The sequence below is a fragment of the Nuphar pumila genome, chromosome 15 (genome assembly GCF_984573655.1).
Source record: "Nuphar pumila chromosome 15, dmNupPumi1.hap1.1, whole genome shotgun sequence".
In the NCBI taxonomy this organism is placed as follows: Eukaryota; Viridiplantae; Streptophyta; class Magnoliopsida; order Nymphaeales; family Nymphaeaceae; genus Nuphar; species Nuphar pumila.
Window position 1 is genome coordinate 74,107,570 of NC_143263.1, and position 17,696 is coordinate 74,125,265.

Genomic DNA, 17,696 nt, shown 5'->3' on the forward strand with positions numbered 1-17,696 from the left:
CTTCACCTATTTAAAGGGATCCCAACTATTGTATTTTTCACACACTACAAGTATTCTACATTGAATCTCATAGATTCCTTGAACCTTGACTCTATTCTTAGAGCTGAATGTATGCTTATAAATAGAGGTTGTTACTATGGCTCTTAGGGTTTCACAAATCCTAACTCAGTATTATTGAACTATTCATGTAGTTTATGCAAAAGACTCTTTGTGAATTATGTAAATATGGATAGAGTTTATAATAATCAAGGATAGTTTTTTTTATAAGAAATATTATCCAAATGTTTGTTTATTTAAGGATTAGTTCCTTTAAAAATCTTTATCTAGCATTTCTTGTCTTACGAGATCCTTGTGAAATATTTATCTGAAAAATCATTTATTTTTTTTCAAGGTAGTATTTTTTTGTAAAGTAAATGCTTTGAAAGTATTTATCTTTGAAAATTCTTCATTTTTTCTTGAGAATATTTATTTTCTTGAGAAGCACTCATTACTTGTAAAATGCCCATACTTCTTAGAAAATATCAGTGACCAAACAATTATTTTGAGAAGTCATGATAAAGCAGATATTCAAAGAAAATAATTGAATATATTTAATTATATATATATATATATCAAAATAATATATTTAATGAGCATTTGACAAGAAAAGATCCTACCTTTGAATGCTTATCAAAAAAACTAAAAAATTGCTAAAATAACTCAGGAGAATTTTTCTTCGAAAATACTATGATAGCTTCAATGATTCATCTGAATGCGTAACTTCATTAATGGGGGTTGGCAGAATCGAGTCTTACTGGACTGAGCTAAGTTGGGAAGAACCTAACTTTGGTGGAGGAAGGTGAAGTTGGGCGAGCTAGGTCCGAACCTAGTAGTGAATTTGGTCAAACCTAGGCTTAACCAAAACTGAGCTAAGTCTTAGAAGAGAGAGTCTGAGCTAGGTTAAATCTGAACTTAAGAGAGTTGTGTCTAGCCTAGTGGCTAAGAAAAAGAATCAAGGCAATGGGAACTAAAGAGGAAGATAGTGAACCATCACAAGAGCGATGCCACTCTAGAGAGAGGGGGAGAGAAGAAAGATGGAGAGCTTTGCGCTGAGAATGAGAGAATAAAAGGAGGGGGGTATTTATAGGAGGTAGATGGTGATAGGGTGCAGCCAAGCGGCAAAGAGAGCTTGCCACTTGGTTTTGAGCCAAGTGGAAAGGGGGGGGGGGGGGGGCACCTTTCCCTTTTGGAATACCATGGGCCAAAATCATGGCGGGCCCATGGTGGGGATTATATGGGTTTTGACCTTGGGTAAAAACTCAAGTCCAGTCTTCCAAAGCTCAACCAACATCTAACTAGGTTAGTTCTTAATTTGGTTAGGTTTTCAATGTAGTTGCTTAAGCTAATTTCTTTTTCTAATTAAACCCTTAATGAAAAATTTATTTCATTTATAGGCTAATCTATACTTAAGGGAATGGTTTTGAATAAAGAAAAATTTTATGGGATTAACCGAGCCTGGCCAACTATGACTTTCATGTCATATTTGTCCCTAAAATTTGGTAAAAACTACCACCATGCTCTCAAAACTTGCCGGAAGCTTTTGCGTTATAACTTTGATTTTCATGAGATCAAGACCGTTTTTCTTAAAATTTCGATATGAATGCAATTCAATATTTAAAACTCCGAAAGTAAACAGTAAAATTATGATTTTGCCCTTCACCCTTTTTTCCTTTGTAATTGTGAGTATAAATTCATTGAAATAATAAATTCCTCTTTTTATTTATTTGGAAATTTTGTTGACATTACATATATACTGGCAAATAGGCTTAAACAAATGGATGAATTATTGAGTTGGTGCGATACTTTTGGACCCTGACATCAAGTATGGGCATTGACCAATCATTTTTAAATTATTGAAAGAGAAAATAATTTAAATTTTAAATAGCATACTAAACAACAGAAGAAATGTTGAGAACAGGCAACTACCAGCCACATAATTTGACAAAAAGCAACGAAAATAAGGCAAAGTTTCATGAACTAAAGAAGCTTCCTAGTTTATGTGTCTGCACTTTAGTATGCTGCTACACATCATCTCACATGTTGTCATCCATAGATGATGGGTGATCAGGTGCAGCAGCACACTTAAAAGTGTTCAATCATACATTGCACCTAATATCCAAATAATAGGGAAGAATAATCGAAATCAGAGATGCCAATAGTGAGTAAACCATCTATCATGGGGCCACTGTCGACTGGGAGATGCATCATCACGTAGTATTCATTTCCATTCCCTATTACCCTCCTTATCTCATTCTCATCCTCCTCTCCTAATTTGAAGGGAATTCTAACATCCCATGTTTCCCTGCGTGTCCTCTTGTCAAGTTTCACGGTAGTCTGAAATATCGAACGGCCATCCTCCACGAATTCAATATGACCAGTTGGTTCCTGCAATGGATAGTAGTGTGGGTTTATATTAACTTTAACCATTCTTATGTTCAACCCTTTGGGAAGGACGAAAGACATCCTTTCCCGCTCGGATGGAGAAAGCCTCAGGCTTCCCGAAATCGCGAACTCTGTCAAACGTTCAAAGCTTGCCTCCTGAACAAAAAATGAGGAAATCAATGAGTAACAAAGATTGTGGAAAACCCACTACCCATGTTTCAAGTAAAACCAACACGGGACTTTTTTTTTTTCAAATGCCAAGGAAGTTATTACCTTTATTCTGTTCCATAGAGCATCGGGAAGGTTTCTCCATCCTACAAGATACAACTCTTCCAGGCGTTTCAAATTTTCAAGGCCTGGAACATCCTCAAGTTTCCCGCAATTTTGGAAACGTAATATTCTCAAGGCTCTCAAATTCGAGACATCTGAGATTGTTCTCAAAGCACCGCAACCACTTGTGTAGAGACAAAATAGTGACGGCGGAAGTGGAGGGATAGACCGCAGCCTTTCACATTCAACTAGTTCCAGTATCTGGAGTCGAGGGCAGCTATCCAAACTTTCTGGTAGGCTGCGAACATTAAACCCATGGATCTTTAATGTAGTTAATGAAGACAGATTACTAAAATCAACCCATTCTGTCCCCTGTAACCAGTTACAGTCCAAGTCAATCAATTCCTCCAACGAGTGCAGATGGAAAAAACTAGGAGGCAGCGCTTCGAGTTTGAGATTACCCATTTTCAGCACCCTCAAACTTGTAAGGCTTCCAAAAGCATCAGGGAGTCCCGTAATACCATTGCAACCATCTATATGTAATTGCTGGAGATTTCTCAATGATTCAATTGAATTGGGCACCTCTCCAATTCTAGTACCACTTAAATAGAGCTTTCCCAAATTCTTTGCTTGGCCAATTGAACTTGGCAAAGCCTCTAATTGATGGCAATAACTAGCATCGAGTATTTGGAGGTTGGTCAAATGCTCAATGGATTCTGGAATTCTTATTATTTCTTGGCATCCATCAAGGTCAAGTGTTTCAAGAGAACTCAGTTGGCAAACACTATCGGGCAAAAACCTTATGCCAGTTCTACGAAGGATGAGGGATTTTAGTGATGTCAAATTTCCCAACCGTTCAGGTAAAGATGAAATTCGGGAGCATCCAACAAGGTCAAGTGTTTCAATTGAACTCAGTTGGCAAACACTATCGGGCAAAAGCCTTAGTGGAGTCCAACTGAGGATTAGGGATTTTAGTGATGTCAAATGTCCCAACCCTTCAGGCAAAGATGAAATTTTGGAGCATCCATAAAGGTCAAGTGTTTCTAGAGAACTCAGTTGGCAAACACTATCGGGTAGTTTCATCACACGTCTGCAACCTCGCATACTCAAGTAAGCCAAGCTCCTAAGATGGCCAATCGATTCATGAACTTCAGCCAGCCCAACACATCCATCCAATATCAACTTCACAAGATTGGGCATGCTAGTAAAATCTGTAATAGTGATGAGATTGTTGCATGACTCCAGATTGAGGACTCTCAATCTGTCGAAGTTATATGGATAACTAACCTCAGAAGAAATGTTTGGAGACGGATCCATCATGTCACTTGATCTTTGTTGATTCCAAATTTTGGTAATGTTGCCAGAAGATAGGTCGAGGATAACAACTTCCTCCAGATCAAGTCCTATTGGCAATGACTTCAAGGGACATCGCCTCCACTCCAACCATTTTATTGTCTTAGGAAAATGATGATATTGTCCTTCGAGTGTGGCACAGCTCATATGGAGTAGTCTGAGATTATGCATCTCCTTAAATTGCTCCGTGTTCAAACATTTTCTGGTGGTGTCGTCTGTTAGATGGAGAACGATGCCTTCAATATTATTTGTTCCCTAAAATGAAAAGGCCAAAATCAGCTTCAGTATAGGATGTGGGAACTCCATGTGACTTTAATTTTGATTTTTGCAAAAAGAAATGCGCAAACCAACCATGTGATATATACAAAGTAGACTCAAAATCTTGAATAAAAACTGAAATAAAAAAAAAATGAAAGCATTTATTGAACTCTTTACTTACTTGCATGTTTTTTAGAACCCTCAATGTCACATCATCATCCCACAACCGGCTCCTCGCCCCAGCATTTGCAGTGCTCAGATCTATCACGATTTTTCTTCCCATCTCTCGAATTTGGTCATGCATTTGAAATTCACCTGTATGTTCATTTATACTAATCAGGGACTTGCGTTCTAAGACATTGATAGCATCATCAAAATCCTCCCACATGAGAATTGCATTTTCTTTGCCTTTCCCAATAAAAAAACATGCTATGTCCAAAAATATGACTTGTTCTCTTTTGTCAAGCCCATCGAAGCTTATTTTTAACCTTTCATGAACTTCTTTATGTTGATCATTTCTCATCTTTTTTAGCATCTTTCTCCATTCTTCAGGTTCTTCTATATGAAAGAAATGTGACCCAAATACTGTGAGGCACAAGGGTAGCCCACCAGCAATAGATGCAATTTCCTCTGCTAACTTGGTATACTCTCTTATTGGCCCACTTTTCCCAAATGCATGCCAACAAAAGAGTTGGAGGGATTGTTCGTCATTCAGCTCTTGAAGATTATAGATATCACCTTCATTCACTCCACCTGCAATTAATGCCTCCTTATTTCTTGAAGTTATGATGATTCTACTTCCAGTACGAAACCAATCCTGGCAACCTGCATCAATTTGGCTTTCATGATCAACGTCATCAATAACCAGAAGCACTTTCTTATAACGAAGTCGTTTTTTTATTTTCTCGACACCTTCACCAATGCTACTGATACGTGTATGTTTTTCCTTGAGGAGATGACGAAACAGCTGTTCTTGCAAGCGGATGAGTCCATTGGCTTGATTCGCTTCCTCCCTAACATTTTCAAAGAAGCTACAGACATCAAAGCTGGAAAACAAAATATTGTAGACAGCTTTGGCAAGGGTTGTCTTTCCAATGCCGCCCTTTCCCCATATCCCAATCATTCTTACTTCATCAGCTTCAATTTCCTTCTTGAAGGATGAGGAAAGCTTTTCAATTTCCAACAGTTGCATCAAATCAGCTATTCGAGAATCGAGACCAACAGGATACTTGACCACATCATCGAGAGGGGCGTTGTCTACTTCATCTAATATCCTTTCCACAATAAGCTGAATCAGCTTCGCCTCGTCCCTGCCAATATGTAAAGCCACAAGACAATTAAACAAAGTAGCAACTAAACGTTGACGATGTCCCAACGGGAGCTCCCCGTGGTTGGTAGAAGCTGTCAGTGCACGTCTCCTTATTGTGGGACCGATGTTATCAATATGGGTGTGTATTTGCCGATACGGTATTGGCAGAATTTCAATACGCTGCAGGGCCGATTTCGCTAATTTTTAATAAATATAAAAAATATTAAAAAAAAAAATTAATGAAAGGCTACTCCTCCTCGCTCTCTTTTTGACCATCACTGCCCCTGCTTTGATATTTAATAATTATCACCAATACCACCACTGCTCCAACCCCAACACTGTTAAAACAACCAGTGATTCCATCACTAACACCACGGCCGCCCCTATCTCCCTTGAGCACAAATACTGTCAGTCTACTACCACTATCTCAAAAACCTCTTCTGCCTACCACTTTTATGATCTATTGCCACAAAACAGGCATTTTCAGGTTTTTTATTTGTAAATCTGACCATAAAGATGTGCTTGGCATGGACGATTTGCAAGGAAAGGACACTTGGATAATGTCTTTTTGGAATAAGAAACATGATTTTTAAGTCTTGAATGTTTTTAAACCTTATTAGAAATTACCTGTGTGTCAAAATAGGATGATCCCAAGAGTCTATTCCTATAAAATCAGGCATGCCGGTCACATTTGTATGGTCAAATTTAAGAAAACGTAGAAAAAAACCCTCAAAAGCTCAATAGGCTGCTGGTAGGCCAGAAAAATGTTTGTACAACTGCCTACCACTTTTCTGGCTTACATCCAGCCTACAGGGTTTTTGAGAGGGTTTTTCATGTTTCCTTAAATCTTACTATACAAATGGGATCTGCATGCTTGATTTTACAGGAGTCAATTCTTGAACCAACTGATTCCAACACACATGAAAGTTTTTATAAGATTTAGAAATCGACAGTCTAAAACTTTCATAAATATTCAAGGCATAAAAAATCATATTTTTTATTGAAGAACATAATCCAAGTGTCTTTTTCTAGCAAATCGACCATGTGGAACAAATCATTGGGGTTAGATTTGTGAAAAACAATCCGGGAAACCCTATTTGCTTGCAATAGGCTGTGGTAGGCATGCTTGCAATGAACCTATTGTGATACTGTACCACCATAACTAATGTTGGTATGCACTTTGATTTATGTAATCTTAAGCTTCAAAAGCAAAATCTAACTTTTGGATCATGTTTTGCATATTCTATATATTATTTTCAAATATTGAAGTTGCCACAAATATGATGTTCTATGTCAATTTGTGGGCATCTCAAAAACAAAATCTTACTGTAAATTAAACATGATAAAACATTCTAACATAGTAAATAGCCAACATAAGCACATCTATATAATTAGATTTAACAACTGAGGGATAGATCCATACAAACAAGAGTGTGTATATCTTGGTATGGAATCAGTATGTACGGCATGTGTGTGTTTTGAGAGGATGCTTGAAAATTAATGGCTCAAAATTTTTATAAATATTCAAGCATCCGAAAATCATCATTTTTCATTATAAATACACGATCCAACAGTAGATTATTAGCAAAATCACCATGACAAACACATATGCATAGTTCGATTTACAAAAAAAGTGTTAGAAATGCAGTTCACATGGTAGTTCTCATATTCTAGCAATTCTATGTATAGCTGAAAAATCAATTGCTTACAATCTAACAAATTTTCAACACTCATAAAATCATATTTGTGGAGTGAAAAGATATAATCCAAGAGTCAATCACTATTATTTTGACCATGGCAAACGTATCCATGGGCCTGAATTTGTTTAAAACAACCTCCCACTATGTGTTTCAATTAGGGAGTTCCTTAGTCACAAGGTCCCTCAATGCTTTCTCCTAACCTCTTCCGCTGCCACCACGCCACACAAACACATACACATATAATATGAAAATATGAGAATCAGAATGTGAACTAGTATTTTCAACTTTTTTCTACAAATCCAACCTTGTGAATATGTTCAACACACTCCCTTTGCTAGGTGTTCGCTATCGGATCATGTTTTGTCGATGAAAAAGTATGATTTTGCACGGGTAAATATTTACTAAAATTTTGAGTCATTGATTTTCAAGACAAAAATTTTGCTTATGCATAGTAAAATGAAGTTAGTCCAAGACCATAAAATTAGGTTAGCCACTTGGAACATAGGGTCTTTAACTGGTAAGTTGGTGGAGTTAGTAGATGTTATGTGTAGGAGAAAGATTGATATTTTGTGTCTACAAGAGACCAAATGGGTAGGTGAGAAAGCAAAAGTGATAGAACCTTGGGGATATAAGATTTGGTATACAGGAATAAATAGGAATAAGAATGGAGTAGGGATTGTTATGAGTCGTCAATTTATAGATAATGTAGTTGAGGTCCGTAGGAAGGGTGATAGAATTTTACTTATTAAATTAGTATTAGGTACGGATATTATTAATATTATTAGTGTTTATGTCCCTCAAGTCGGTTTAGATGATTCCATTAAGCATCAATTTTGGGAAGATTTAGATGGAGTAGTACAAGGGATATCTTATGGAGAAAAGCTTTTCATCGGCGGTGACCTTAATGGACATGTAGGCATTAGTAGGGATGGATTTGAGAGTATCCATGGAGGCTATGGTATAGGAGAAAGAAATGAAAGTGGAGAAAGGATTTTAGATTTTTTTTTGTCCTATGATATGATCTTAGCAAACACTTGGTTTAGGAAGAGGGAGTCTCACCTAGTAACATTTAAAAGTGGGGTTAATACGAGTCAGATAGATTTTTTCCTACTTAGAAAGAGAGATAGGGGTTGTTGCATCGATTGTAAGGTTATACCGGGAGAAAGTGTAGCTACACAACATAGAGTCTTAATTTTAGATCTTAGAATTAGACAATGTCGCAAAAGGGATAGACATAGGATAGATCCTAGAATTAAGTGGTGGGCACTGAAAGGAGCTAAACAAGGAATGTTTGTAGAGCGGGTAGTTAAGGAAGCTAATTGGTGTCTCGAGGAGGATTCAGAATCAATGTGGAATAAGATAGCGGGTGGCATGAGAAAAGTGGCTAAGGAGGTATTGGGTGAGTCTAAAGGCGGTGCACCGATAGGTAAGGATACATCATGGTGGAACGAGGATGTCAAATTAGCTATTAAGGTTAAAAGAGAGTGTTATAGCAATCTAAGTAAGAGTCGTGATAATGAGAATTTGGAGAAGTATATGATAGCTAAGAAGGAAGCTAAAAAAGTAGTTCGAAACGCGAGGGCTAAGGTATATAAGGAGGTTTATGACAAGTTGGATACCAAAGAAGGCGATAAGGATATTTATAGGCTTGCAAAGATGAGAGATAGGAAATCGAGGGATTTGGGTATGGTTAGATGTATCAAAGATAAAACGCAAAGGGTTTTAGTCAAAGATGAGGAGATTAAGGAGAGGTGGAAAGATTATTTTGATAAGCTATTTAATGATAGTCATGCTCAAGATCTTGGAGACTGCTCCATTCCTTTTCATGAGATAAATCGTGACTTCATGCGCAAGATTCAAAAGAAAGACATTGCAGAGGCTTTGAAGAAAATGAAATCAAGAAGGGCAGTTGGCCCAGATGGTATACCTATCGAGGCTTGGAAATGCTTGGGAGAGAAAGGTTTAGAATGATTGACAAATCTTTTTAACTTCATTGGCGAACAAATAAGATGCCTAATGAGTGGAGGAAGAGTACTTTGGTGCCTTTATATAAGAACAAAGGTGATATACAAGATTGCACAAACTATCGTAGTATAAAACTCATGAGTCATACTATGAAACTCTGGAAGAGAGTGATTGAGTCTAGGTTGAGGAAGGTTGTCATGATATCGGAGAATCAATTTGGTTTTATGCCTGGAAGATCAACTATGGAAGCTATATATCTTCTTAGACAACTTATTGAAAGATATAGAGAGAGGAATAAAGATTTGCATATGGTTTTTATTGATTTAGAGAAGGCATACGATAGAGTACCTAGGGACGTTCTCTGGTGGACAATGATGAAGAAAGGTGTTTCTCTCAAGTACATTAGTATAATTAAAGACATGTATGAAGGAGTAGTAACCAATGTCCGCATTTATGGAGGGGTGACAACCAATTTTCCGATAACGGTTGGGTTACATCAAGGATCTGCTTTAAGCCCTTTCCTATTTGCGATAGTGATGGATGAGCTTACGAGATCAATTCAAGAAAATGTACCGTGGTGTATGTTGTTTGCTGATGATATTGTTTTGATTGATGAGTCTAGAGCTGGGGTTAATGCTAAGTTAGAATTATGGAGACAGACATTGGAAGCTAGAGGTTTTAAGTTGAGTAAGAGTAAGACTGAATATATGGAATGTCGGTTTAGTAAGCAACGAAGTAGTGATGGGAGTGTAGTGAAGCTTGGTGAGCAAGAAATTCCAGTGAATGATTATTTCAAATATTTGGGATCCATCATTCAAAAGTATGGAGAAATTGATGGAGATGTAAATCATAGGATAAAGGTTGGGTGGATGAAATGGAAAAGTGCAACTGGAGTGTTGTGCGATCGTAGAATGCCATTGCGGTTGAAGGGAAAGTTTTATAGGACGACTATTAGACCCGCTTTACTATATGGTACGGAATGTTGGGCGGCCAAGAGACATCATATTCAAAAAATGAGTGTAGCTGAGATGCGGATGCTTAGATGGATGTGTGGAAATACAATAAAAGATAAGATTCAGAACGAGGAGATACGTAAGAAGGTAGGTGTTGCACCCATTGAAAATAAGATGCGAGAGAATCATTTACGGTGGTTTGGACATATTCGACGAAGGCCTAATGATGCTCCAGTTAGAAGGTTGGAGAAATGGGAAAATATATTAGTTAAACGAGGTCGGGGTAGGCCTAGGAAGACTTGGATGGAGATGATAGGAAAGGATATGAATGCTTTGAACCTCACCGAGGACATGGCATTGGATAGAAATGATTGGAGGAAAATGATTCATGTGGAAGACCCAAAATGAATTTCTTTTTTGGTTCATATCGCTGACCCCAATTGTTTTGGGATGAAGGCGTAGTTGTTGTTGTTGTTGTTGTATAGTAAAATGATGATATAAGAGCCTATCCTTTTAAAACCAAGTGTGTTGATTGCATTAGTGTGGTCGGTTTCAAGAAAAGAAAGATAACAAAAGAAAAATAAAAATGTTGGTTCACTCTAATTCTCACATTCTGGTGGCCCTAGCTATATATAGGGAATGGGGACTGTCCAACCAAACGAAAGTCCAAAATCTACAACCAATTATGATCGACACAGCTCCCCTTCTCCAATGCTTGAGCATCTAATAGATCTGGCCTCATATATTAGTTCTTTATAATTTATTTAGCAAGAAATATGTTTTACACAAAAACTTTATGACATATAAACATGTTTTTCAAAATGTGAAAATCGATGGCTCACAATTCATTTAAAACATTACAATACAAAGTATTGTGGGCTGTTGATTTTTAGCACTTTAAAAAACACATCTAAACATTTAAAATTCACAATCCAAAACATGTCACTCACTAAATGAATAATAAAAATTCAATATGTAAAGTCTGGTCAATGAAAAACTTGATCGTTAGAGAAGGAACACCATCGATTATCATCAGTTGTAGATTTTAGACCTTCCATTGGTTGCAGAGTCCTCCTTTCCTATATATATTGTGGGAGCTAAATATTTCTAACACTTCTTTTGCAAATCTCACCATGCAGATGTGTTCAACATGATGAATTTGCTAGGAATCGACTGTTGGATTGTATATTTTTCCAAAAAAGATAATTTTTAGTTACCTGAATATTTATAAAAATTTTGAGCTGTTGATTTTCATGCCTTACATAATTTTGCTTATGCATCATAATTGGATGAGTTAAGAGATGGTCCCTATAAATCCAAGCATGTGGATCACATCCGTGTGGTTAGATTTTAGCTAGAAAAAAGAATAAAAAGCCCATGAAAATATAGGTTCACCCAGTATATATATATATATATATATATATATATATATATATAGTGGACAACATTCCATTCACTGTTATGTCAGATGCAAGGGCACCATACGATCAGCGACACTATTTTTTTGTGCAATTCAAGTAATTAGAGGCAGTCACAACCATCGATAAAGACCTTTTTTCCTGGCCAAGTCTTTAATTTGGTCAAAGACCCTAAATGTCCCTTTTATGTGCGGTACACAACCACGCTTCTGGTATTTTGTTCGACATTTGCCCATCCACAATTACTCTCTCTCTCTCTCTCTCTCTATATATATATATATATATATATATATATATATATATATATATATATATATATTTTTTTTTTTTGACTGCTTCTATGGTGGTCCTCACTTGATTTATATAGATTTAAGGGAGATTTTCATTTGTTTTTTGTTCTTTTGTCTTGAATCTAACTGTATGGATGTGATTTTGTGAACACCCCAATTTTGACCAATGTATTCTTGAGGTTTTGTTCAAAAGATGGATTTTATGAAACATAAAACTTTTTTATCTTCAAATAATCAGATCCACTTCAAATGTACTTTTGGCCTAAAAAATGGTGTTTTTATGCACCCACTATCTTGTGACTTTCGAATTTCCATTTGTGAGACCATACACAATGGATCTATTGCCTTTATTCAACACTCTCTATCTCTCTCTCTCTCAGCCACCTTTAATAGTTGGCCCATTGGCCACCTCCGGTGTCTCTCTCTCTCCTTATATATATATATATATATATATAAACAACCACCTAAGAAAGCTTCACTCTGTTTTTTGCCACATCTAACACCATAGACGTGATGTACATGTTTTATTTAGTGGTAACAGGCTTTTGGAATGCCAGAATCCGACCTGTATACAGATATTTTCATATATCTAAAAATCAGCGGCAATGAATATATTGATTTTTCTTGACTAATAGAAACATGTTTTTTTTGCCAAAAAAACACATGATCTAAGAGTCCATTTATCCTAAATAGAGCATGTTGAATACATCTAAGCGGTTAGAGTCAAAACCACTCGCAGAGAGAGAGAGAGAGAGGCTACTCACCCATCTGTGTCTGTCATAAGATTGTACCCGGAAATTTCCCCAGCTTTCTTCAATGCGTACCTCCATCCATTGACCTCCGCTCGTTCCAATGTCTGGTTATTCAGGTAAGTTGTGAATGCTGATTCAAAAGGTCCTGTCTGATTACGAACATGGGTTGGTTCTACATCAAAGAAGACGGGAATGATCAGCCTTCCGCACTTCACGATCTTGGCGATCTCCTTCATGCACCATTTCGAACCGGCATAGCCCTTGGAGAAGATGGTCACAAAGAGCCTGGATCTCAGGATGTACCCAAATAGCTCATCCACCCTCTCTCCCTTCTCCAAGTCCTCACTGTCTATGAAGGCACGAATACCCTTGTCTACTAAGGCTGCATGGAGATGCCCAGTGAAACCGTTGCGGGTGTCGGGTCCTCTAAAACTTATGAATACATCAAACTCCCATCCGTCAGCCCTTGATGAGGATGACCCTTCTCCTCTTTCACTGTTTTTTGCCTCCATTGCTTGCTTGGTATCAATTAGTGAGAACTAATGCTCTCTGACAATAAGAGGAAAAGGGTGAGAAATGTTAACAAATCCTTCTCCATGTACTGAGTTTCCACTCACCGTCTGGGTTTTTATAATAGAGGAGAGAACCATAGAGGGCGTACAAGTTTGTCCTTTTACATGCCGAACGCCTCATGCTAGTCAACGATCAGATCAACCACCTCTTTCTTCGGATCCCAATCTGATTGGACCATATTTCACAAGATCCAAGTCCATATTTATCAGAAAGGGAATTAAAACCTTTCACACAAAACCACAATTGTCGATCATGATTCATCTTGGGCTCCTGCTTTTGTGGCTAGGGATGCTGTAGTTTGTCATTTGACATGGAGATGATCACGATCCGAGACTCATGGGATGGCAGTATCTTTGGCCCAAGGTCCAAGTTCAGTGCACGTTGATTTGTCTAGTCAACCTGCCTATCATTGTGATATCTTATCTTTTCTCTACGAGGCATTAAAGTATTTTTCCTTATTATTTGTTATGTAATTTTCTCTCTTATTCATTTCATTATGGTTGAGCAAATCTCCACGACAGATCACTAATGTGTGGAGGACACATCCCCAATTCATTTAATCATTCGATATATAAAATATGCTCAAAGTGTTTGGTCGTTCAAAAATCATTCTATTGCCTAAAGGAGAACGCTATTGACATCTCATCATTCAGGCCCATTTCAATCCTAGGGGCACCATATAGCATCGTGACTAAGGTGCTGGCAACTAAGTTGCAGTTGGTCATCTTGTGTTATCAGTAATTTGCAAAGAGCTTTCATCAAGGGGCGCTTAGTACAAGACCAAAATGATCTATATATTACTCTCTCTCTCTCTCCAATATATATATATATATATATATATATATATATATATATATATATATATATATATATATATATATATATATATATATATATATATATATATATATATATATATTCCATATACAAAAAAATATATATTTTATGTACAAATAAAATGAAATGGTTTTACACTAGCCAACTCATGTTGGGCTCGTCTCATTCAAGGATAAGCCAAGCTTGAGCTCGGCTAGTCTGAATACAAACACGAGCTCAATCCACTGGTAAACAAGATGAGCCCAAATATGACTTGCATGTTCACCAAGCTCAATCCACTGGTAAACAAGATGAGCCCAAATATGACTTGCATGTTCACCAACCCTATACACAATAGCGAAGGTTTAATTATTGCCTATGCTTGAGTGTTGTTGGCGTTCATTTAAAAAGCAATTTTTGTTGAGGTTTGCATGAAAACATTTTCATATACATTTGAATCTCAAATTTGAGAAAACTTGACCAAAGATTATCAAATTTGTTCATATCACAAGACAAACCCAAAGTTGCATTAATGAGAGCAAGGGATAAAAGTCAAGGGTAAGCACTTGTTTATCCCTTTCTTTGTCAAAGTTGGGTGACTCCCTAGGGGCAAGGGGTGCGCCATAGGTTTACACCATAGAGAAAGCGACCGTAAGTATGGTTGACTTAGCCTGGGAGACTAGGTCTATGATCCCGAGGGAGGTTTTCCTATCCTTTATGGAAAAGAAGAGAAACATCTTGAAGCCGAAAACATGAAATATGGTTTTTCAGGTACATGTGAAATGACCAAAAAATGAATCAAAATATGAATATGTAAGCAAGTACACGTGCCATCTTAATTCACACTAACCTGTTCAAGTGGAACAACAACCCAGTTCCCATTAACGATGCTTGATCTGTACTTTTCAATCTTTAACTCACTTATCAGAAATAATTGGACACAGAGAGGTGAAAAACATGTTAGATTTGGGCTGAATTGAGTAGACAAGGAGCTATATTCAACTTCATGAACTGTGGAGAAGTCCTATTGAAACGAACAATGTGGAGTCAGATGAAGATCATCCTTTCTATTTTTTTTTAACAAAAACAAATTCAAAAAATGATGCTTAACACTTCATAATAGAACAACTAATAATATATAGAATAGACCCCAATTCAAACTTCAACCAAATGCAAAAGTATTCTTCCCAACAATAACTCAGATAAAATAGAATCCAATCATATCAGTCTCAATTGATCAAAATATTTAACTAAAAGTTTTTGCAACTGAACACAAGAACCGACCTGCTTGGTTCATTTACCAGCCCTAATGGCCTAACTACATTTTGTAAAGGGAGTCAAAAGCTCTTAAACAAACAAAGGCCAACCCTTCTTTGATATGAATATAATTTTGAAGTGAATAATCAAATGTCATTTCATCACATCCATCTAGTGCACGTTACTTTGTGTTGGGACATTGCAGGTTCAAAACCCAATGGTATAGTTGTATAACTGGTAGGGGTCTGCCTAACCCCGGCTTGCCTTTAAAAAAAAAATTTGTTGACTTTTTGTCAAATTTCAACCATTAACATATGAAAAGGATAACCATTATTTGGATCTGCTGAGTTACTTGATCCAATTTAACCTCTAACAATTCATCAACTCCATTGGCTTCAAACATAAAATCAACCTCATGTCAAAATTAAATTTGGGTTTAAAATAAAAAACCAAATCTATTCATGAATGATGGGGCAAGATCTAATTGGTTGATAGATGGATAGACTTTCTCTGATGAGTTGGAGGTTTTCTAACTTAAGAGCTAAAACACTAGAATGAGTAGATGGATAGATAGGTTTCTAAGGGTTCCACAATGAGGTTTAGATTCATTGAATGATTTCTAGAGGCTTTGAGGGATGAGGATGGAAGGTTTCTAAAGTTTATCCTCAACTGATGTTTGTTTCTGGACCAAATGAACCGCTAATGACACATGGTGCTAACGACATATGCTGCTAACGATACTCAAGAGCTACTAATGATAATTTATGTGTCATTAGAGATTTGCTAACAACACTCTAGGTCTGGGCCAACTGATAACGACAATTCAAGACCAGCTAACAACAATCTTTGATTGTCATCAACAATAGGCTAAGATAGACTCGACATGTTAACTTATTTTGGCCATATCTTTCTACAAGATATCAGATTGAGGTGTAGTTTTATGTGTTGGAAAGATAACATCCTCTACTTTAATTCATCTTTTAAGTATAAAATCAAATTTTATTGACGTAGTTGCTAAAAATGTGCTCGAAGTAATCACTATATGAAAAATAGGATTTTTACAAAACAAGTCACCTTGTTTTGGTTATAACTTTTGACTCCAATGTTGCATTGAGCTGATTTTTTATTTTTTTAAAAGCTAAGATGAACTAGTTTAATTGATATTTAGACAAAAAACTTAATGATATCATTTTAAAGACCAAATATAAAGTTTGATTTAGAATAACTCTAAAATAAGCTAAAGACACTGGATTTTGGCATGTGACACCTGACATGAAATGACTGTAAAAAAAAATCATGATAAGAAGCACTTGAATCAACAACTCAATTGGTGTTGATGTTTACAACATTGAGACAACCACCACTTTCTTCTATTATATATCGAGAACCATTACCAACTTCATTAGTCTATTATGTATAGAGAACTAGATTTTGTTTTTTTTTTGAGTTTTCCTTCTTTGTTGTCCTTTTTAAACTTTTTACATTGCTTGAAGTGCCCGACACCACCATAGTAATAGAAAGTAAGCTTACTTCTAAACTTTGATCTAGACTTGAACTTTTCTTGAACACGTGGCTCTCTATGGGATGATCTCACATAATCTTTGTTTGCTAAGATTTGTGAGCTAAAGGTATTTGCTAAGTTTCTTCAAACCTCTTTATTCATCAAACAATTAGTCACATGACTCATGCTTAATAACACTCAATCCAATATTGAATTACTAATGTTTCATAACTTTTTGGTAGGAAACCAAACAAAAAGATCACTTGCAACTCATTCTCCAATGGCATCTTTACATATGCCAATTGATGTATAATGTTGTGCATGTCATTAAGATGCTCTGTCATCTGCGATCCTTGAAATTCATGTTTACTAGTTGTTGAATGAGAAACACCTTGTTTGTTATTGTTTTTCTCTCTTATAATTATGAAATTTCTTTCATAAAGACTTCGTTATAGGCTTATTTGACACTTGGTGGAACACTACATCATCCAATCATTAGTGAATAGTAGCAATGGTCTTCTCATCAAGCTGTTTTTAATTCTTTATTCGATGTGATTTTGGGGTTATCTTCTTTGATGGGATCATGCAAGTCCTTCGGATAAAAAAGACCTTTCATCTTAACCTTCCATATTTGCCAACTCTTTTCATTGAAGCTAACCATTCCTTGTATTGTGTTTTTCATCTTAATCCATACTAATATCAAGCAATTTTAATTATAAATGGTCTGATACTACTTGTTGGGGAAAAATCAAAAGTAGCGAAAACAAGCATAAGCACTTTCCCTCTATGTAAATCACTTAGAAGATTCAACAAACACTTGGTAGGCACCCTCACATAAACCTCAACTACACCAAATAGTG

The 17,696-nt window shown here is 36.4% G+C and overlaps 1 protein-coding gene across 1 annotated transcript; it reads right to left on the bottom strand.

The window, feature by feature from the left end:
• Positions 1-1,997: 1,997 nt before the first annotated feature.
• LOC149815614 (TMV resistance protein N-like) lies at positions 1,998-13,292 on the bottom strand. Its single transcript, XM_089989517.1, has 4 exons — positions 12,702-13,292; positions 4,484-5,612; positions 2,695-4,299; positions 1,998-2,577 (listed from the first exon to the last, which is right to left on the bottom strand). The coding sequence occupies exons 1-4, from the start codon at positions 13,199-13,201 to the stop codon at positions 2,149-2,151; spliced, it is 3,663 nt and encodes a 1,220-aa protein (XP_089845643.1). The 5' UTR covers positions 13,202-13,292; the 3' UTR covers positions 1,998-2,148.
• Between the last annotated feature and the right edge of the window lie 4,404 nt (positions 13,293-17,696).

Bases quoted from the DNA above. Each gene is read 5' to 3' on its own strand.
- LOC149815614 (XM_089989517.1), bottom strand. From the start codon at position 13,201: ATGGAGGCAAAAAACAGTGAAAGAGGAGAAGGGTCATCCTCATCAAGG. The intron at 5,613-12,701 runs GTGAGTAGCCTC...ACATATTGGCAG, and splicing joins CTTATGACAGACACAGATGG to GGACGAGGCGAAGCTGATTC. The intron at 2,578-2,694 runs GTAATAACTTCC...TTTTTTGTTCAG, and splicing joins CTCTATGGAACAGAATAAAG to GAGGCAAGCTTTGAACGTTT.